Source organism: Camelus dromedarius, chromosome 30 (genome assembly GCF_036321535.1).
Source record: "Camelus dromedarius isolate mCamDro1 chromosome 30, mCamDro1.pat, whole genome shotgun sequence".
Classification (NCBI taxonomy): domain Eukaryota; kingdom Metazoa; phylum Chordata; class Mammalia; order Artiodactyla; family Camelidae; genus Camelus; species Camelus dromedarius.
This window is the reverse complement of record NC_087465.1, coordinates 21725672-21749495: the sequence shown is the minus strand read 5'-3', so window position 1 is coordinate 21749495 and position 23824 is coordinate 21725672. Positions and strand designations below refer to the sequence as shown.

The 23824-nt window shown below is 38.4% G+C and overlaps 1 protein-coding gene and 1 pseudogene across 6 annotated transcripts in view; one reads left to right on the top strand and one right to left on the bottom strand.

Annotated features, from left to right (window-relative positions):
- Window positions 1–23824, bottom strand: part of WWP1 (WW domain containing E3 ubiquitin protein ligase 1) — an 86084-nt gene that overhangs the window by 38371 nt on the left and 23889 nt on the right. For 4 of the 6 annotated variants that reach the window (XR_010378493.1, XM_031441395.2, XM_031441396.2 and 1 more), the window contains 7 exons: window positions 19634–19727; window positions 15542–15680; window positions 14803–14927; window positions 11353–11490; window positions 11193–11259; window positions 8283–8467; window positions 1941–2277 (listed from right to left, as the gene is read on the bottom strand). Coding sequence is in view for 5 of the 6 variants with exons in the window: in XM_031441395.2 (XP_031297255.1) it covers window positions 1941–2277; window positions 8283–8467; window positions 11193–11259; window positions 11353–11490; window positions 14803–14927; window positions 15542–15680; window positions 19634–19706 (1064 nt within the window). In the remaining variant the exon portion in view is untranslated. Of the gene's footprint in view, window positions 1–1940; window positions 2278–8282; window positions 8468–11192; window positions 11260–11352; window positions 11491–14802; window positions 14928–15541; window positions 15681–19633; window positions 19728–23181; window positions 23201–23824 lie in introns of those variants that run through there. The other 2 variants (XM_064480921.1, XM_064480922.1) reach the window with 2 other exon arrangements.
- On the top strand, window positions 20804–22216 carry LOC105088575 (eukaryotic translation initiation factor 4B-like; annotated as a pseudogene).

Below are 23824 nucleotides of genomic sequence, written 5' to 3'. Positions count from 1 at the left end.
AGAAGCGTTTACCTGGTCCCACGGAATTAAGTTTAGGGACTTACCATTTCAAACGGGCATGCTGCTTCCCTCCTTCATAAAACACATACCTGGCTGCCGTCCTAGCTTGTCTCCTTAGCTCCTATAGCCCGTCTACACCACTGCTGGAGTGATCTGTACTTCAGTGCAAATGTGACGATGCCACTCCCCTGCTTAAAACTCCCAAACCCTTAGCAGGTATACAAAATTCTTCGTAGGACTCTTTTCCTTGCTTTCTTAAATGCTCAATGCAAGCTGCAACAAAATCCTATTTCCTGAGTTCAGTTTACTCGCTTTCTAAGGACGCCAGAGATCTGAACACGCAGTTAGCTCAGCTGAGAATGAGGCCTTTCACACCTGTGCCTCCATGACTGCCTTGCTCATCCCTCCTCCTCCTTCAGAAATCCGCTTAAGGGTCATTTCTTCCAGAAGGTATTCTTTGATCTCAAGAGCGCAGGTTTCTCCCCACTACCTCCCTCTATGTATGTTCCCTCCCACCGCAGCGCCCTAAACTTCCCTCTGGCGCAGCCTTCACTGTACTGCAGTCACTCTTTACTTATCTTTACCCCCCACCACATCACGAATGTCCTTGGCAGTCAGAACAGCTTCTTATATACCTGAGTCACACTTGCAGACACATGAGACTAGGATAAATGATTAAGTTGCCAAAGACAGAAGACACAGGGACAATGAGAAATTTTTCAGAGGGAAGGAAAGATACTGTAGGGCCCCAAATACTTGCAGGAAGCAAGTTGAGATTTCCAGTAAGTAGAGAAAAGGAAGCTCAGACAAAGGTCTGGCCTGGACAAATAGATTTCACAGCTAAAGTGATAGGGGGGTGGGTAGTGCAAGACTCAACAGGGGAGGCACAGACTCAGGAGAAGACCGAAGGCTGAAATCACACCTGGGCAACAGGCAAACCCAGGCGAGCCAGTGAAGAGCACTGAGAAACAACAGTTCAGACGTGAGGGGCGCACGGACACAGTGACTGTGATGAGACAAGGAGGGTGACGAGGTCGAGACCTTCAGAGCCGCACCTCCAGCAGCTATGAGAGTAGACACTCTAACTGCTGTAAGCTGTGTACGACGGCGTGTGTACACCCCACTTCTATTACAGCATTTTCACGTTGTATTGTATATACGCTTAAAAATGAGCGACTAAATAAGCTTCCTGAAGGGAGAGACAATGAATCAATCATGTGAGTATCACCAGAGCCAAGTAAAGAGTCAAAAAAAAAAAAGACCTATTAATAAATGTGGGACAGATGACCAAATGGAATACCCTTTAAAGACAAGCACAGAAAGCTGAATAATTACAGTGGGAGATTTAAATGAGATCCAGAATTACTGAGCAGCAGTGAAAACCTGAGTTTGTAACAGCGCTAATCAGCAGGGTTAGGGGACTCTCCCCAGCACTCAGTACTCACTGCGAAAAAAGACAGCTACCCGTTCTCTTGCCCGGGGAGCCTGTTAACAATAAAGGAAGCTAGGGAACCGAGGTTATTATGCACAGGGTCAGGGTCACTCTTAACTAAAAGTCAACCAAGACTCAAACCAGGAGGGTCTTGCAAATAATGTAAGGCACATACGGCACATACTAACTAGAAGAGCAATTGTTCATAGTTTTAAAAAATACTTGGCTTGTTAGTGGGGGGAGGGTATAGCTCAAGTGGTAGAGTGCATGCCTAGCATGCACAAGGTCCTTGGTTCAATCCCCAGTATCTCCTCTAGAAATAAATAAGTGAACCTAATTACCTCCCCCATAAAATACTTCGTTTTTAGCAAATAAACAAATTCTATTTATCAGATTTCAACTTACTGAACAATGGAAACATATACATATTCAACAGTCACATAATATCAAAAAGTTGCCACTTAAATTAAATGTAAGTTACCTATCTTTAAAAAAAGATTCAACCTACCCCGAGGGCAGAGTCTCTGTGCTGGCATTTGCAGACTGCGGCCGCATGGGTTCCACGCTCCCCTCTGGCTGTCTTAATTTGGCTGCTTCAGAAGCTGAGCTACTTCCAGAATTGGAGGTGGAAGGGTCTAACGCGCTTCTAGCCTCAGATCCGAATGCTGCACCGTTAGGATGAATACATTCACTGTTTTCTGAGGAAGCCAGGATTTCCTGAACTGGAGGATCTTCGACAGCAGTGCTAATGCAATTTGAAGACAAGGCGGTTTCTTCAGCCACTCCTGCGGTACCCGCGGTGGACGCATCACCAGTTGGTGCAGATGAGGATGATTCTCCATTGACTGAAAAGGGAAAATTCATGAGATGATCTATTAATATCAAGGAATGACAAGGCAATCAACTAACTCATCAATTACACTTACTCAGACCCTAATTTACAAGGACCAATGTATCAGGTACGATGGAAATAAAGTAAAACAGGTATTTTTTTGTGCTCACATTTTAGATGTGAATGTATAAATAATAAAAATTTAAGAATATATATATATTCCTTAACCCTAACTTAAGGAAAGAGAAATCAACTTTAAAATACCAAATGTTTTTCTTCAAAATTATTCTGAAAATCTGCATGGGTTACATAAAAACTTTAAAATGACTCGTTTCAATCTCCCTTTCCATATGCAAATGTAGCTAATATCAAAAGAACTCTTGCCAATAGTGGGAAATATAATGTTGCATTAATTCTTAAGGTAGTCCTAGAGGAGAATGAAAAAAAAAAAAAAATCCAGGAACTCATTCTATACTTCCTAGAGAAACAGCCAGCACTGGGATCCAGTGACACAATTTTCTGAATTTCATTTTAAACGTGATTGATCCATTTCAACTACATGTCACTATAAAAGTGAATCAAATTAAAACTGGAACGAGAATAGATTATTAAACAAAACTTATTAGAAAATTACACATTAAAGTTCTAAGTGAAATAGAGGAGAGAGATATAATTAAGAGCAATGGAATCTTCAGGTAGTTTTTTTTTTTTAGAAGAAAATGCTTTATTTTCTTAAAATTTTACAGTGTATTTATCAAAAATAAGAAAATATTGAATTTGAGTCCTCCTGCTTAGAACTATATGAAAATGTTTTCTTTGTGATGTCTCAAGGCCAAAATAAAATGCAAGTGTTTGAAGATCTAGGTAAGACACTGCAGTGCAGAAATGATGATGGCCAAGGACCCGGCCATCTCCTAAGGGCTGTTATAGCATTTTCTGAAAAGTCTCTCTAGAGTTGTTGAATCTATAACCAGTCTAACTTGGAAGAAACTCATTTCTTATGTGTCTAATGTACAAAAAGGAAAACGATTTAAAACGTTCTGTGAATTTTTTTTTTTTGCTTTAGAATTGTTTGTTAAAGTAAAAATCAAAAAGAAATAAATCACAAATTAATTCTTCTGAATATACGTTCTCAGAGAAAGGAACTGGAATGCTAACCTACAAAACATCCATTCAAGAATTAAGTACTGTAATGCTTACAGATACTCTAGATGGCAATTACTTTTAAATTACAGAGACTGAAGGTGATCACATTGTCTTGGATATTTTAACACAGAAGCATGAAACTCAAATATAGCTTTACTTATTGTGCATTTTCCCTCCCTGTTTATGAATTTTTCATCATATTCTTTTGACATTTGGTCTAATCCCTATTAGGCTTTTATATTACAGTATTTTTTTTTTTTACATTCGTAGACATTTGTGTCTGTTTTGATTAATACTTTAATTTTTTTCCTCTTTCAGTTTTATTAGGTAGAATTATTACAGTCTGATCGCACATACACAGTATATTGCATGTAAATAAATATATACAGCACACTGCACATTTTATTTTACATATATTTACTGATTATTGTTTCTAAGAACAGGTTAGAGCGTTAGCTTTTTAAACTTAGTTATCAAACGAATAAAGCCAACTACAAAATAAGAATCAACAGAATGCAGTAATCCAATCATAAAGGACAGTCAGATGTGCTCACACATGTTCAAGAAATCAAAGCGATAATTAGTTCATTTGTGTCCTTATTATGATTATTATTTTTTAGATTCCTCATATAAATGATGTGATATAACATTTTTCTTTCTCTTTCTGGCTTACTTCACTTAGAATGACAATCTTCAGGTCCATCCATGTTGCTGCAAATGGCATCATTTTATTCATTTTTATGGCTGAGTAGTGTTCCATTGTATGTATGTGTATGTGCCACATCTTCTTTATCCAGTCATCTGTTGATGGACGTTTGCTGTTTCCATGTCTTGGCTACTGTAAATAGTGCTGCTGTGAACATTGGGGTGCAGGTGTCTTTTTGAATTTTATTTTTCTCCAGATACATGCCCAGGAGTGAGGTTGCTGGATCACATGGTAAGTCTGTTTTCAGTTTTTTAAGGAACCTCCATTCTGTCCTCCACTGTGGCTGCACCAATCTATACTCCTAGCAACAGTGTAGGAGGGCTCCCTTCTCTCCACACCCTCTCCAGCACCTGTCATTTGTAGACTTTTCAGTGATGGCCATTCTGGCTGGTGTGAGGTGATATCTCATTGTAGTTTTGATCTGCATTTCTCTGACAATTAGCAATGCTGAGCATTTTTTCATGTGTCTATTGGCCATTTGTATGTCTTCATTGGAGAATTGCTTGTTTAGGTCTCCTGCCCATTTTCGGATTGGGTTTTTTGTTTCTTTGATATTAAGGTGTATGGGTTGTTTATATATTTTGGAAATTAGTCCCCTGTCAGTCACATCATTTGCAAATATTTTCTCCCGTTCTGTAGGTTGTCTTTTCATTTTGTTGATGGTTTTCTTTGCTGTGCAAAAGCTTTTTAGGTTAATTAGGTCCCATTTGTTCATTTTTGCTTTTATTCCCATTACTCTAGAAGAAGGATCCAAACAAGTACTGCTGTGATTTATGTCAAAGACTGTTTTGCCTACGTTCCCCTCCAGGGATGTTACAGTGATCAGCCTTACATTTAGGTCCTTAATCCACTGAGTTCACTTCTGTGTACGGTGTGAGGCAGTTTTAACTTCACTGATCTACATGCAGCTGCCCAGTTTTCCCAACACCAGTTGCTAAACAGACTATCTTTTCTCCATTGTGTATCCTCGCCTGCTTTGTTGAGGGTTAATGGACTGTAGCTGTGCAGGGTATTTGTAGAGTGGAGAAAGAATTCTGTGTGCTACTGTGATGGTGGGTACATGGCAATACGCATTTCTCAAACCCCACAGAACCCATACAATACAATAATGACCCTTGAGGTCAACTATGGACTTCAGTTAACAATGATACATTTATACTGGCTCATTAATTTCAACAAATATACCACAGCAATTCAAGACGTTGACAATAGGGGGAATTCTAAGCAGGCTATGGGGAGCATGTATCTGACTGGAGGGATTACTATTCATACACAGTGGTTCTTACCGGGGGGCAAATTTGTCCTCCATCCCCCCAAAGACATTTAGCAATGTCTGGAGGAGTGTTTGTTTATCACAACTAGAGGAAAGGGATGATATTACTGGCAGCTAGTAAGTCCAGGCCAGGATGCTGCTATTATCCTAAAACACACAGAAAGCCACCCATAACAGGGAATTATTTGGCCCAAAATGTCAACAGTGCCGAAGCTGAGAAACTCAGGGTGATGTGTACATGCCCAGACACAAGGCAGTGTCCAGTCTACAGGAGCTGCAAAATAAACACCTGTTAACAATGACAAAAAAGACAAGATAGACAGGGAAGGAAGGGAAGGAGAAAGGGATCACACGTTCCTTGCTCATGAAAGAATATGGAGAATTACACTAAGCAAGTAACTGAAATCTTACGTGACGGGAATGACAGCAGAAGCTTATGCAGAGCATCTCCTTCTCTACAGATAGAAGACCACATCTGCTGACTTGGCTTCTTAATGAATCTATCTCAAGCCTTACTTTCAGCCATTACGACTTTTGGGTTACAAGACAGACCTCCCTCATTTCACATTTAGTCCTTGAGAAGTAAGTTTCCCATGGACTTTATGATACGCACATCTCATAGTGCTGTGCATTTGTACTCTCACAATTCACCCAAATAAAGTAGAAAAAGGTGGAAATATGGAAGACTCTGAGTATCATTTTTACCCCTTTTTAAAAAGTATGACATACACACTAAGGTTCTTTAAAAGTCAATTCACTCTTGAAAGTGGCTGCAGCTCTGAAGGAATTAGAGAGCCAGGGAGCCTCTGGTAATGGCGTAGTTCTGTATCCTGACTGCAGTGCTAGTAGCTACGTGAAGCCACACATGAAAATAGCACAGAAACACACACACACACACACACACACACACACACACACACACACAACACAGGCATAACTGATGACGTGTGGATTGTGTCGATGCCAATTTCCGGATTTTGACATTGTGCTATAGTTATACAAGACGTTAACATTGGCACAGACTGAGAAGGGAGCATGGGACCTACCTGCACATTTCTTGGCAACTTTCTGTAAATCTGTTATTTCAAAATAAAAAGCTAAAAGCAAAAGTCTAATGAACTTGTGAAATGTTAATTCTGCCTGAAACTTACCATACTGAGCTCTGATCCACTTTACTAACAGAACAATAATTATACATTAGAAATAGTCATTTCACACTAGAAGTTAAGGGTGAGGGGCGGAAAGTAGAAAAGAAAATAATATTTTTCTTAAAAAGCACTGTCCTAGGTGGTAGGTGTTTTAAATTTATTATCTCATTTAAGCTTCAAAAAAAACCTGTAAGGCATTATTGAGTATTAGTCTCTTTTTATAAACGGAGAACCTAAAATTTCAGGATGTTAAATTTATCCAAGGTCATGTGGTTAAAACACTAAGTGGAAGCGCTGGGATTAAGCCTCGTCCTGTTAGAAGCCAAATCTAATCTTTTCAGTCATGACTGCCTCCCATCTTAGCTTAGAACAAGTACCAATATTTACTTACTAAACTTGTTAAACGGATCCTCCTAAGCCTCAAAAGAACAGGACGGGGAAATGCACCCTACGCTCTGCCGCCCCCAACCCGCCCCGCCCCCGCCCTGCCAAAAGCCCTTACGTTTGACAACGTCTCTGGTGAAAAGAAGTCATTTGTTTTAAACTCCTTAGCACAGGTCCACAGTCCCTTATCTGGAAACTTTTGGGGCCAAGCGTATTCCAGAATTCCTAACTTTCCAGAATTTACAAAGGTAACATGGCACGCATACTATTACACTCACACTGAGCAGGACTGGGCGCTACACACTGAAATTAAACACAGTATTATTTCTGCAGCAAAATGCAGGGATTCTCGTAGTAAGTATGATAAATACCCTCAGGTCAGTCCTAGTCATTTTGCCATCAAATGAGTTTATCAAAATGAGTTTTGGTTTTAAAGATTTTAGGATTCTGGGATCACAAGGAAGGGATTAAAAACGTAAGGTGTTATACACAGAATATGCACACTCCCACCCCCATCACCATCCCAACAATGAAAACTGATTTTTAAAGTTCTTCTTTAGAAAAAGGAGTATCAGTTTTGTGCCAACACCTTAAAGGGGATAACCCCACCCCTTGAAAAGATACCTGAATTCATCCTCCTACTGAGCAATGACAAATCATACAGTGACACTGGTGAAGTGGTTGCTACCAACACAGTAGGTTCTGGAAGCCTTTGTAAACCAGCCAATGGAATGGTGGCAGTTGGATTGTTTTATCAGATGTGACCAATGATAATTAGAGAACATGCAAACACAAACACGAAGCTGACTGGGAGAATATCACTTAAAGCTTATTGTGGTATAAAAGATGGACAACTTTGAGACACTCTAAAAATCATACGCATCCAAACGAACAGGACAGCAGAGAGCTGAGCGTCAGCGAGCTGGCTGTCAGTCACAGCCCCTCCTCTCCTAGCTGGGCTCTCTCTGTGCCTCAGTTCCTCCCAGAGACAAAGAGAAAAGTACTAGCACCCATCTCAAAGAGCTACTGTGAGAGTTAAATCAGTAAATGGATATAGTGTTTAGAATATGCATAGCACAAATGTTAGCTCTTATTATTATTCCAATTGTCTTAGGTTTCATTGCACTTACTGTGAATGTCATGGGAATTACGTTCGATGGAGCCTTCATTTCTAGTCCCTCATGTGTGTATTTTTAAATAATCTAGAAAAATTCAAATATTATGAAAAACTGCACTGTAATCTTTGCATTTCTATCATAGAATGGAAGATTTTAAAAGACTGTACAGTAAGTGTAGATACAGTTACATAACATTTAATTTAGTCTTCATTTAAACAATGAGTCACAAAGGGCCATGCTTACCAGTGTCATTGGCAGGCTCAGATGTGAGTGGTTTTGGAGCTGGTGTGTTTTTGGGTCTGGCAGCAACCTGAGATGGAGATGAAGGTGCGCTGTCTCCATTAACTACGTATGAACAGCATGAGTTTTGTACCACAGTGCCTGTAGGTACATGATTATCTACTCCATTAGTCCCCTCAGCGGCCAACCTTTAAAAAAAAAAAAAGATGCCTTACTTCAATGAATTAAGTACAATTAAATAGCTTCTCATCAGAAGTTTCATATACCGAGTTTGTAACGTTCAAGCAAAGTGACAGGTACAGAGTAATGAACAAAAGATACTTTCATTACACTTTTTACATTTTATTTTTTACATCTTACATTTTACTACATTTTTATTACATTAAAGTTTAAATTACTTTCAGTTCTAAGTGTATCCACATTGTCATATATATGTACACTGAGGTATATAAAAATACTAAGTCAAAATGAAGCAATGACCAAATTGTACATTTAAAATATTTGTCTAAGAATATTAATATTTATTTTTAAATGCTCTGAAAGTATTTTCAAAAAGATCATAAAACTTATAAAAATCAATTCCTAAGTATTGGAATTTTACTGAATACTGGAAAATAAGACAAAAAAAAAAGTCTTCGACTATTGAGTGCAAGTTATGAACCAGCACTAAAATAATGAGCACTTGTTGATCAGAAAAACCTAAAAATCACATCCCTGAGTTAGAAGAACTTACAGTGTTTATATTACTGCAAATAAACAAATAAATACATCTGCAACTACAAAATCAAACATTTTAAATCTTGGCAGTGGAAAAGGAGCTAGGTGATACTCATGTAAGTGACCAGGCAACCTTTTCCAAACACACAGGCTGCCTTGTACCTGTTCTCTACAGAGTAGCCTTCATTAAAAAATATATATATAAATCAGACCACATCTCAGTCCTGCCCCACCCCTCCATCTCTCTATCTAGTTCTTTCTCTCCAAGCTCCTCTTGGCTCACCTTGCAGCAGATATACTAATATATCAATTTTATTGTATATGAAAAACATGGTAAGTCTTCAACTTTATTACAAATTATTACATACAGGGAGTAAAATTATAATGACTCACAAGATTATCCAAAAAAAGGGTTAAATATTATATTCTAGAGGTAGAATTTGCAGAGCATAAGCTAACTAGAAATACACTCAAGGTCTTGTCACTTGCTAATTCCTCTGCCTGGGCTCCTCCCTCAGAACTCTGCATGGATGGTGTATTTTTGACTTTTTAAGTTTAGCTTGAATGGCACTTCCTCAGAGATGATTCTGACATTTCTCTTTAAAACAGGCCACTCCTGTCACCCTGTCCTGTGTTCCAATGTCTCCACAGTTCTGATCCCTGTCTCTGACTAGTTAGTTTAGTTCTTCACTTGTTTACCATTTCCCTCTATCCCACCAGAATGAAAATTTCACAGGAACAGGACCGATATTCTTGGACTAGTGTCCAGCATCAAAAAGGCACTCACTAAGCACCTGACGGATAAACGAATGAATGAATGCCACACTCCCTTCCCCTGTCACCTATATATTTGGATGAGATATGTCTAGGAACTCAGACAGATAAAGCCTTAAAAAGGCTCCCAAGTGATTCTGATTTGTACACCCCTCCCCAAGCCACCCAGCAAGAGTCAGTGATCACGGAGTCCAAATAAAAGAACCAGACTGAAGTCTTCACGGTGCTGCAGAATTAATTTTTGATTCAAAATGTATTACTATGCAATAAATACTAGGTTTTAGGTTTTAGCCTGGTAGTGATTTAAGCTCTTTTATCCATCTAAAATTGTATTTCAAAAATTATAAAAACAGATATACACACACGCTAATACATTTTAATCTACCTAATTGTACCCTTTCAGTTCTTAATTTTCTCAATGTAAATTATAATATGGACACTAAATAAATACATATATTTAACCCAAACATATATTCAGAAGACATACTTATCTGTTCAAGTGCTCTATGAAAATCAGTTAATGGCAGTTTAGGAATAATGACATTAGTAACTTTTGATTAATAAAAGTCGCACTGTCGTATACCAACATGCTCTTTCAAATGCAACAAGTCAATTTCACAGGAACATATTTTCAGGTGTTCATTCCGTTATGTTTGGTCTATTACGTGCGTTCATTCTAATTTAATTACTTCAAACAGAAGTCTACTAATTGTCATCAAATGTGAATGCATGGGCGGCGCTGAGATGGCAGACTGCCCTCTAAGGGGGGGAGGGGCATAATCCGTGAAACATCTACCTCGCGGTGATGACAGGAAGCTGCCAACTCAGACAGCAATAAGATAACCATTTCCCGACATTGTCTGCCTCCATTTACTGATAAAGTATGCCCAAGCACAGATTCTAAAAAGCCATTTCCAATAAAGAAAAGAATGAAGTACTGACACTCGCTACAAAAGGGAGGAACCTTATTCTAAGGAAAAGAAGCCAGTAACAGAAGGTCACACATTATATGATACCATTTACAAGAAACGGTTAGAACAGGTAAATCTATTGAGACAGAAAGCAGAGTACTGTCTGCCAGGAGCTGGAGGGAAAGAGGGATGGAAAGCAGTTGTTCATGGTACAGTTTCTTTCTGAGGATGACGAGAATGTTTTGAAATTAGATAGTGGTGATGGTTACACAACTCTGTGTTATACTAAAAACCACTGAAATATATACTTTTTTCTTATGATATGTATATTATATCTCAATAAAGCCATTATTTAAAAAAAAAAAACTATTTTGGTAAGACTTCAACCAAACGGCATGCTTAGGTGTAAGCTTTTAAATTCTATGGCAAACAACTGAGGTTAAAATTTAAAACTTCATACATGGAAAATGTTACATTACTTTGCCACAAATACTAAAATAAAATATTCTACCTGGTGGCTGTCCTTGCTGAAGGCTCTCCATTTTCATGTAAGGCATCACCATTTTGCTGTATTTCTACTGAATGACAAAAAAGAAAGAAACTAGGTTTTTATGTACTTCTTGCTGGGTTTTTTTCCCTTCAAATTCTAAAAACACATGAAGTCAGCTTACTGGCTGGAGATGAGCTGCAGTTTGTTATGTTTTCTTGCTCAATCACCAGTCCATCGAGCACAACGGTTAATTCACCAGTTTGCACTACACCATTCTTGGTTTCCAAGGAAAGTTTTAATTGTTCTTTCACTCTTTCCACTAGGAAAAAAAAATAATCCTAATTTAAAAGCTTTGTCACATACAGAAATATGTTTTAGAAATCAAAACTACATATCAAGAATTACTGTATTTCAGTGCTTGCTGGCTACTCATGGAAGGAATCATTTGTTTGAAATCAGAAGATCCTTTCATATCACCCCAGGATCACATCCTTTACACCCAGCTGAGTAACTCCTCCCCCCACCACACACTCCCAGTGTCATCTTTAACTGCTCCTTTGCACAGTATAAACCTCAGAGAACATACAAATGCATCAAGACAGTACAGCAACCATGTAAACTTCCTTTCCTCTCTGGCCCGAGGTACCACATAGGACTTGTGGTTAAGCCAAAATTTCTGCATGAGAGTCAGGGGGTTTGGTTTCTAATTCCAGCTCAGGAACTTTGGCTGTACTTTGAGTAAGTGGTCAAACTCCTTAAAGCCTCAGTTTCCTCATTTACTCCATAAAATAAAGATAATAAAAAGCTTCAAACTAAAGGAACTGTCATAAGGTCCAAATGCAGAACCACACAGGAAGTTCTCAGCATCACATCTGATACACAGTTAGTGCTCAATAAGTGGTAATATATATACATATATAAGGCCAACTATTTCTTCCTATTATTAGAACATTTAGTTCTTACTTAACTAAAAGTCATTTTGTTTCAACACCTTCTATTCCACAGAAATAATCAAAAGTTATCAGTAATTCCTTTATTATCCAAAACGAGGACAGTTATTTCAATGTGATCTTCACTTCTGAAATCAGAGAACATACTTCTTAGAGTATGTCCTTGACTTTGGTCTTGTCTATATTTAACAAAGTTGAGGTGTTTTTTTTTTTTTCCTATTTACCAAATGTCCAGCATAAACATATTGACTAATTATCCAAGTATAGAGAGACAAGACCAAAAAAATCTGGAACCACTAATCACTAGACAGGAACTCTTGGCAAAAACTGTGAGAAACCCTGTAGGAGGTCTGCCCCAACCATTTGCACCACCATAAACCTCACTTCCACTCCACAGCACAAAATCAACATTAATAAAAACAGAGACACTAGAGACAATACTAAAGTACAAAAAAAGAAAACCCTGAATGAAAAAAAGCTGAATTTAAAAAACTGGGAAAAAAAATAAAAAGCATGAGGGTCAGCAAACTACACAGGCCAAGTCTAGCCTACCACCTGTTTTTGTAAATAGGGTTTTATCTGAAACACAGCTCTGCTCATTCATTGACGTATTTTCCATGGAGGCTTTCCCACTACAATGGGAGGGCTGGATAGGTGCAGAATTAGAAACAGACCCTGCCTGGACTAAAGCCGAAGGAGTACCCTTAGACTGACATCAGAGAGCGAGAACTCACCACCAAGATTACAGATTATAGGAAGCCACCCACAAGCAGAGGTTGGCAAACATTTTCCACCAAGGGCCAGGTGGTAGATACTCAGGCTCTGCAGGGCGTGCAGTTCTGTTGCACCTACTCAGCCCTTCCACTGTCGTGGGAAAGCCTCCGTAGAAAATACGTAAACGGATGAGCAAAGCTGTGTTTCTTCCACCCTTACCCCAAATACAGCAGGAGAAAGGATACATAAAAACACGAATTTATGAGAAGACAATGTCAAGGCTTTGAGCACAGGAAGAAACTGGCTCATAAATTTGAAGAAGGATAATGTCCAAGTGCTAAGCCAAGAGGCTGAATCAAAGGCAACCAAGAATCTAATCAATTATGAGTGTATTTTTAGATTATGCAAGGTTGTCTAGAACCAGGATAATTTTCTATTACTTCTGTTCCAAATTAAGCAGCTAAGAATAACAAAACCTGTATTCAAGTCAAAACTCTGCAATTACTTCTGATCTTGAGCAAGTCACTTAGATTAGGTTATGTGATCAATAAAATGAGTCACTGGGATTACTGCCCATAGCTTTCCTCTGCCTTTAAAGCACTATGATTCTAACACAGCTTTAATTTTTGAAATTAATCTACTTTCCTTTTGTTACAGGCTGAACTGGGTCTTCCCCCCACTACATTCATAGGTTTAAGTCCTAATTTCTGGGGCCTCAGAAGCTGACTTTATTTGGAAATAGGATCTTTAAAGAAGTAATTAAGTTAAAACGAGGTCATTAGGGTAGCCCTAATACAATAGGATGGGTGTGAAATAAGAAGATGGACACAAAGATTGACAGTGGTGGTGGTTTGAGTGAATTATTAGAAACTACCTAAATGTCAAATAATGAGATTAGTTAATTCATAAACTAGAACTCTGGATTTTAATATTCTTTGGACCACACAATATTTTGAGAATTTGATAGAAGTATGAACTCTCTCCCCAGAAATAGAAATACATGTAATACGGTCAAATTTTTGCATACAGTGTTAGAAATTTACAAATAACTGACGCTTAAACTACTTAAAGAATCCCCAAGTGAGAAAAATTTAATATGGGAACATTATATTCATATTATGTTCCTAAATGAAAAAAAGAGGAGAATAAACCAGTGGATACAAAGAAGAAAAAGAAATTTGTGTCTATGAACAAGAAAAAGACGGAGCAGGGTGGGAAGGGACATACTGGGAGTTCGAGATTTGTAGATGCTGACAGGTATATATAAAGTAGATAAACAAGTTTATACTGTATATATAGCACAGGGAAATATATACAAGATCTTGTAGTAGCTTACAGTGAAAAAGAATATAAAAATGAACATACGTATATTCATGTATGACTGAAAACTTGTGCTGTACACCAGAAATTGACACATTGTAAACTGACTATAACTCAATTAAAAAAATTTTTAAAAAAAGATGCCAAATTATCAGAAGTGGTTACCCCTCAACAGTAAAAATTACAAGTAATTTCTATATTCCTCTGTGATTTTCTGTATTCTCCATGTTTTCTAATAATAAACTAGTTACATAATGAAAAGAGAAAATTTAAGAGCTGTAATTTATTTTTTACAAATAAAACTGTTAACTAAGTAACAGAATAGGCTCAGATAATGATCATTTTTCCTCAGTTTTAAAGTATATAATAAGTAAGTAATAAACCACTGATACCACTGATAAGACAGTACATTCATGGACTGAGATTGTCTGTACATCTGTTGTATAGAGAAATGCCAGGTAAGTATTTCCTATTTCATATAACACCATAAACTTAAAAGCAAGTACAGGCAATACATGAAGTTTTCCTGTATAAACACAAAACTGGGTTTTTTGGTTTGGTTTGGTTTTGCTTTTGGACTTCAGGATATTTTCAAAGTGTCTAAAATAAACTTTTAAAGAAACAAAGATTAGAACAAAAAAACTTACATTTTCTATTGTGTACTAAGAGGGCTTGTTTCAAATCTATCGTTGCTCTCCCTAATAAAGCATCTGCTTTTAAAGTGTGATGACTCCAAACTCGGAACTCCAATGTGGTCTGTGGGGTCACATTTCTGCGGGGGTAAAATTGTAACAAAAATACAGGCGTAAACACTAACTTCAATAATTTTTAAAAAGTCATGAATTCAGCTTACTGAAGGAAAAAATACTGTATGAAATAGTCAACTATATAATAAAAACAGTATTTACTTTCAAGTACATTAGGATTTTAATAAGCAGATAAAATTTTCTGTAATTAATAAAGCCAAACACCAGCAACACATCAAAAGTCTTACTAAGACTTCACAGTAACATTATTTCTATTTGAACAAATGGATAAAATTTAAGCCAGCTGCTGGTATTAGCTGTGATACTTTAGATACAAATTTACAACGAATGATTTTCTGTCCTATTTATTTGTACAAGATAATAAGGGAAAACATGGCTATATGGAAAATACTAGTTTGTACAGCAAAAGCAAGGATTACCATGGCTCATCTCTAAAGAAAATAAAATGAACCAAAAAATTTTTCACACTTGAAATTGTCTACTCACACTAGAAAGTAGCATTCCTCACTTTGAAGTCATCCAACGAAAAAACCCCCACAAAACACCACCACCACCGGAAAAACATTCCAGGAAGCAAATTCTCTTTGGAAAATCTGAACCCCTTACACCAGATACTTACACAGTTAGCTGCTCATCCCACTTTGGATTAGAAGAACTACTGGATTTTGCTGTTTTCTTACTTTCTCCATCTACAACTACTTCTGTATATATTGCTGTTCCAAACCAGTTCTTTTTCCTTTTTAGTTTGGCACTAGAAACTAACGGAGACATGATAGTCACTAGTGAACACATTTAGCTAAAAAGCAGTTTTTTGCAGTAATAAATCAATAAACATGGAATTGTGCTTCTTGTGCAATGCAAACTCCTCACTGGCAGAATGAAGAAACAATACAAAAAGTCTACTGTTCATGTCTGAGAACCATCTGAACTTTTTAAGTTTTACTGAAACATAATTCAAAATATACCCATTTTAACTATACAGTACCTTTAATATGTTCACCCACAGAAGTGTGCAACCATCAGCACAAGCAATTTTAAAACATGTCCATCACCCCCAAAAGAAACCCCATACTGTTGAGCAGTCACCCTCCTTTCCCATCTCACCTCCTTCCCGCCAGCCCCAGGCAAGCACTAATCTACTCTCTGGTGAGGGAAGCTGATGCTGGGGGAGGCTACGCGTGTGTTGGGGTGGGCGTGTATGGAAATCTCTGAGCTTCCTCTCAGTTTTGCTGTGAATCTAAAACTGCTCTAAAAAAATTCAGTCTTTTTTAAAAAGCACTGAGTCGGACATATCTGGATGCACATTTTAACTCTGCCACTTACTAGATATGTGACCTTAAGTCAGTCAACTAACCCGTCTGACCCTCAATTTTCTCATCTGAAAAACAGGGGAGCAATAAATAGTACCTGATACTTAGAATTGGTGAGTGAAGGCAAACAAAGTACTATTATCCCAACGAATGCCTAGCACCCAACACTGGTGACTATTAACCTACTACTATCACTAGTAACTGCGCAGCATTAACGCTTCTGAGCTAACTGTAGATATATTTAAAAGACACCCATTGTATACTTTTAAACTGGCAAAATCTTCAATAATACCAGATGCTGGCAGGGTATGGAAAGTGATTTTTAAAAGACAATTTTTAATTTCATGAGGAATTCATAATATGCTGGCAAAAATGTGCACATAAAAACTAGAATGCTACAATTTTTAATAATCAAAAGATAACCTTATTAATTTAAATAAGAATTCTAATTTATACGTAGGATAGATTTTATTTTCCTATCCCATGAGTTTCCTTTGGGGGTTATACCAGAGTGTCCTCTACTAAAAGATTATATAAATATGGAAAAACCTATGAGAAAAATAGAGTCCTCAGTGCATGTGTGTGAGAATTTAATTCAACAATTCCACTCACAATCATGCCCCCCAACCTAGTGATAAACATAAGCAATACATATGCATGAAGAGAACTATAACCCTTCACTGATGAACATACAAGACGTGCAGGGAATGACACGACTATTCCTGGACCTGGACCTTTTAACACTGAAAGATTTCAATTATCTCCAGTTTAATATGTTATGTTTAAACGTTTTAAGTGAAAACACTAATACTGGTTCTGAGGGAGGTTTCTTTCCAGGGAGGACAGAGGAAAAGGGAGGGAGACTCTAACATTCAGATGAAATGAAAAGAAAATTAGAGAATAGTAAAAGAATATTTTAAAATGCAAAGTAATAAGAGCTTTCTTGCAATGTATCATTAAAAAGCACTATAAAATAAAAGTAATTAAAACTGACTGCACTGTGAGAGCAGAGGTGAAAAGAACAGAAAAAATATAAGGGTGGCATTTCAACAGGAAAAGACAGGTTATTCCATAAATGTTGAAGCACGTGAAAAGAATAAAGTTAAATCCATATTCACAACACTTACAAAAATGATACATAGGATTAAATTTTTTAATTTAAAAGTAACTATTAAGGTACTATAAGACATAATAGCTAAAAATGTGAATATAACAGCCCATTAGTTTTTCAGTCTCAAATCTTGTCTTTTTATCCATCTTGCACTTCGTTTCTGTCACTTTCCTGCAGAAAGCTGGACACCTAAACTGCTTTGGATGTTGAGATGCCACGCTTCCGTGTGCTATTACACTTACGCATGTGCCGCACTGAAGCGTACGTTAGCCTGTGTTACGTGGGTACTTTTCTCTTTGATTTTTTCTGTTATAGTTTTCCTGCTTTCCATGGTCAATGTTCTTATTCTTATTTGTTACTGCCAATCAGATATGGGTTAAGAAGAGAAATAGAATGAAGATATATAAGCTAACAGAGCATCTAATTTACAGAGCATGGCCTGCCAGACTGCAGGAGCAGAGGCGACCTTAAACCTGGTACTATCTGATTATTTCAAAAATAAAGAAAAATCAATACATGTTGCTGTTATCTAATAAAAGGAGCGACAACTTGGAGTCCTGAGACCCTGGTTGGTTTTCCTATTACTAATGGAAGGCACTTAATCTGATTTTCAGTTTCTTCACCAGTAAAACAGGAGTACATATTTATTCCACAAGGTATTGTTAGATCAGTAAGATTGCAGATTTTAAGGTGCTTTGTAATTTAAAAAACTAGATCAACAAAATGAAGAAAGGCAAAGACAAGGAGGAGAGAAGAGAGAAAAGCAAGGTGCTAAAATCCGGTGCCATTTAGCACAGGTCCAAGTTCAGCCTCCCAAGGGCATCACTGCATTTCAAAGAACAGTAACTGACACCCAAAGTGATAAACACTGCGGTTGCCCTATCCCGGCAACTTACACTGCTTTGCTCCACATCTATTTTCCAACTGGTTCTCCAGACTTCTGGTGATTCCACTAGTTACCTGACAGCTTTCCAATGAGCTTCCTTCTGGCTCAAAACAGCCAGATCAGGATTTTGTTACTTCAGCTAAGAATTCATACCTAGGTAAAGGCCACGAAGAAAGTTACATCCCAGATATGCTGGTCACGGGTCCTGCACACGTTTTAACACCGAAAACCAAAGATGTGGGTGGCTCTTAAGCTTACGCAGAGCAGAAGTGGGAGTATCAGAAATTACACTTATAAGTGGTTCTCAAGTGGAGTGCACATCAGAATCATCCAGGGAACTGCGTCAAAATACACATCCCCCTGGTTCACAGGAAACGGAAGACAAGCCTCCCTTAGACACGGCTCAACCTCACTCATAAGGAGAGAAATGGTATTTAAAACGACACTAAGATAGCACTTCTTATCTGACTGTCAACATGCCTGACAACGTTCTGATGAGGCTGTGGGACAACAGGCACTCACAGAGGGCCGGCAGGAACATGGAAATGGTACAGGACCTGCGGAGGGAACCTGGTTGCACAGCTGGCCTTTGAACAACAGGCCTCTGAACTGTGTGCGCCGACTTACACGCAGATTTTTAAAAATAAATACGTGCTACACGATCAGTGGCTGGCTGGATCCACGGACGTGGAATCATGGACACCAAGGGCCGACTGTAAAGTTACACACAGATTTGACCTCATGGGAGTCGGTGTCCCCGACCCCTACTGGGGTTCAGAGGTCAACTGTAATTGGCAGTATTACACGTGTTTACTCTCTGAGCCAGCAATTTCATTCTAGGATTCCACCCTAATGACACATGGGAAAAATAAGACATGACACTCGCATGCTCCCGAATGCAGCACCTCCTGCAATAACAGAAGAGTGGAGCCTCAGCTCCTACCAGCGATGAGCTGGTGAAACAACGCTGGCGTGTCTAGCCATCCTGCGACACAGACGTTCCTGGAGAACAAGGGCCTTGTGCCTTCGTATATGTGATTGCACTTAGCAAATACTTGCCAGTGATTGAATGAATGGCTCAGATGGATGTAAGAAGGCCTTTACCAGCCCCCTCCTCCCTAATAATCATTAAGGACCAACTCAATGATGCTTATTCCAATACCTAAGCTCTCCCACCACCGGAGAGGATACAGCGTCTCTGCGTTCAGCACAGGTTCAATAAATATTTACTAAATAACTAAAATACTTTTAGAGAGTTTCTAGCTTTGAGGTCTCATGCAACAAATACACCACTCTGTGAATCTAAAATAAAAGACACCTATGAAATAAGCCTGCTGAATTAGGTATTAAAAAGAAAGTTTCATCAGGGAACCACCATTTTAAATTATTATGAAAATAACTTACCAGTTACCTGTAACTGTAACCTTCCACTGTGGTTACCATTACTAGTATCAGACCTTGGTGAAGCAGTGGCCATGTCCCAAAATTCAGCTTAAACCTATAAAAAAGTTGATTTATTCATATGTTAAATTAGAGATTACAATTTTCAATATGATTAACACTATTTGCTTGAATTAACTAAGAAATCAGACCTAATTAAATATTTTCAACCCATCACATGTTGATATGGTCACACCGTCCCCCATTTAAAATAAAGATTTAGTACTACTATAAGATTTACAGGAGAATATGGGCAATTAACCATATCTGGGTCAACTTGAGCAACAAAATAAATGATGATAGTAAGAATCCAGGGTCATTTGTTGATTTCTATGTAAAATAAGTACAAAGGTTTTATATATTTTTGTTATTAAATATTATATATATTACACATAATTTATTTATTATCTGAACCACCTAAGTAAGCTGTCTCTTTACTCTGCAATACTTTTAATATGCATTTCCTAAAAATAGAAGTATTTTCTTAAATAATAATAATACGAAGACAGAATTCTGGGAATTAACTAGTGCATTACAAGTATCTAATATACAATTCGTAGTCTGTAATTTCATCAACTGTCCCAACAATGCCCTTCACCATAATTTTAAAACATACTACCTCACGCAGGTTTATAAAATACATTGTCACGTCTCCAGTAAAACCTGCATGCTTCTTTTTAGACCTTTTTTTACCCTCAAGTTCTGCTTCACTCCTCTACCCAATTTTTAATTTTTAAATACAATACAAAGCAGACCTACTTCAGCTTTCTTCTGCATGGCAGATATCTTAAGGCTAAACTTCTACCCACTCTTAGCCTACTAAGATAAAGTAGAACATTCTGGGCAAGATTGACAAATACTAATAAACATTCATGTTTATCCTATTTCCCTTCTTTGTAGTCTTTTCTATGTTCTATTTAGATCTTTCCACCAAATCCACAGACCTAACCATCTAAAAATCATTATACTCTCTTCACTTATTTGTAGTTGCATATAGTATGTGTCTGTATGTGTGTACGTGTGTGTGTGTGTGTGTGTGAAAAGATAAACAGTTGTTTACTGTTTAAGTGATTCTAGTTAACATATTCACAGGTTCTGAAACCCCATTCTGCAGATGAGAAAACAGGCTCAAGGATGACTTCCACCTGCATGTACATCGGCCATCATGTTCATATGGGAAAACCAATGGAAGCCACAGAGGATCAGCACACATTGAAGAAACTCGATGGAAATGGAAGGCTTTCAGTTTCTAGCAACCTGGTATACCAGAAAGGCCTTTCTGCTTCAACGCGAACAGATCCTAGATAAATCAGAACCGATGCACTTCTCAAACACGGCTGTGTTCTCAAGAATTACAAGAAATTATTAAGCCTGTTCCCACCACACGCAGCAATGGCCTAAAAAAGATTTTTTTTTTTTAGTTGAAATAACAAAAAGAAATAATGACTAGTAAGCAAAAAAGGTTTTTTTATTTTAATTTTTTTTTCTGGACATGCATGCTGATAGCAGCCCTGGGATTAAGTAATAAAGAACTGGGCCTGCTATCAAGTAAGGAAAAGGACATACTAGACAAATATAAACAAAAAGAAAGCTGGGATTAATTAAATAGCAGAGAAAGAGCATTATTAAGGAGAACAAAGAAAATGAGACAAGATCCAATCTAGTAAGTGGACATAAAACTCCAAATTTGCATGCTTTAAGGAAACAGTCTAACTTTGGATCCTTCCCCTAATCCAACACAGTGACCTCAGCCAAGAAGAAAGGGAAGACTGTCTCCCTAACAGACTTCCAGGCTGAGGATGCTAACACTGGTGGAGGAAGCACCCATGTTCCCAAACCAGTCAGCTGCACTGATAACACAGGTGATCTGGAAGATGCGTCAACCACTCGGCACAGTTATGATGGTAACAGGCATATGGCTCCTGCAACTGACCACTGCATCCTGCCCACAGTCTGCCTGAGAACCCAACGGCAACCAGAGCCATTTCCCCAAATGCCACCTGACACCGCTTTTCTGGGGAATCAAAATTGTGGTGACAGAAGGCATCACTGAGGAATTCTTTAGAGGATTAAATATCAGTGCGGTGCATTTACCATGTGAACCAGCAATCCAGAGAGGTTAAAATGCTTTGATTACGCTGAGTTTGAGAACCCGGAGTCCCTGCTCAGTGCCCTGAGCCTCAGTAAAGCATCTCTCGGTAACAGAATTCTGGGGGACACTGCTCAGGATAAAGACAAGCATGGCTGTGCTTTTGGCTGAGAGAGAAATCAGGCTTCTCACAGAACAGATGCAGACTGGAGGAACTGCCCTGCCACAGACAGCTGTGACGACCGCCCACCTACAAGGGTGAGGAGAGCTTTGAGGGCAAACATCACGACTACTGTGGAAGCCAGGATCGCTGCGATGACTAAGGCAGCAGAGACAACGACAGAGGATGTGACGTCAGGATAAACAGTGGCAGAAACGCACGCAGCAGTGGGTACTGAAAGGACGAGGACTACAGAGGAAGCCAGACCACTCGGAAGACAGAAGGATGGGACGGCTGATTATGGAGTTCCAAAGTTGATTCCTCTCGGGATGATCACAGGGGTGGACAGAGGACCCTCCCAGGGACCCAGCTCAAACTGAAGCTTCAGAGCGCTCCTAACGCCTCCCAGCCCAGCCCAGCAGCTCATCCATCTGAAGCGGCAAAGCCTGTGGACCCAGCCGCGAGAGAGCAAGCAGGAGACCGGCTACGACGGAACAGGAGGAGTCGCAGCAGCCACTAGACAACCCAGAACCGAATGACGACCCTGGAAGACACAGCCACACTGGCAAAGTGAAGGGTCTCAACAACAGTAACGGTCAAGGACAGGAAGAGAGTCATCTCAGACTGGGATCCTGCTACACCTGTCAGAAGTCAGACGGGATGCATGAAGGAGAGACAGTGTTAAGTCAAGGGAAACTGAATACTCAGTAAGGATGAAGACTGTCACTCTCCAACTTCTAAACCACCCAAATCTGATTAGCTGCTAGAAGAAATGCTGGCCTCTCCGTCAAAAGAGAATGCCTGGGCAGAGTGAAGTGCTAATCCTGCGGCCTGATCTTAGAGCTCAAACTCAGAGCAGCAGGCCCTACAAGTGATGGGGAAACCCCTCCGGCTCAGGCAGGATCAACCAGGAAACATAAAAATAAGTATCCCAAGGGAATGAAAATGAGTGTCCCAAAGGTGAGAGTGGGAACCCCAGCATGGGTCATCAGATGAAGGGAACAAAGATTAACAGAAGAAAGTCTGAAAGGCAACATGGCAAAAAGGGTCAAGAACCCCAACCCCCAACCTGCACCTGAGCCAAATACAGAATCCAGCCTGTAAATTCAGAACTGTAATATGCTGCTCTCCCACTTGAAAATTAAAATGAGGGAGATTACAAAATAGACCTAAATATTCTGTGCTTTTTCCTAGTCTCTCTCTACTCTAGATCATTTCTAAGCAAAACAAACCTCTATCCAGACAAGACAAAATAAAACTCACCATCTCCTGGGGAAGTAAAGCCTCCAAGGGCTGTTAGAACTACAGGAAAAACTGACAAACCGTTCACTGTCACAGGCAACTTCAACACACTCTAGTTTTTCATAGGTCATGTGGACCAGAAGAATAAAAATAAAAACAAAAACAAAATGATGAACAGGCATGATTTAATGAACACAACAGAACATTATACCCAATTATTAGAAAATATTCTTATCAAGCATATGTGGGACATATAGAAAAACAATACACACACTGGGAAATAATGAAATTACACTGAATTTCAAAGAATATATATCATATTGTTCCCAAGTTCTGACCATAATGCAATTAAGTTAAAAAAAAATGAAAGATAAATTTTTTAAAATACAAACAGAAAATAATAACATTTCTAAATATTTCATGAGTCAGAAGAAAACATACTAGAATTTTATCTAAAAATACCGAGAACTGAATGATAAAAATACTACATATAAAAATTTGTGGAATACGGTAAAAGTTATAGAGGCAACTCTATAGCCTTAAAGATTTATCCTAGGAAAAGAAGGCTGAAAATTGATGAGTTAATAGGCCAACCTGTTAAGTTAGAAACATAATAAATAACAGTAAACCCAAAGAAAGTAGGAGATAATAAAGAACAGAAACT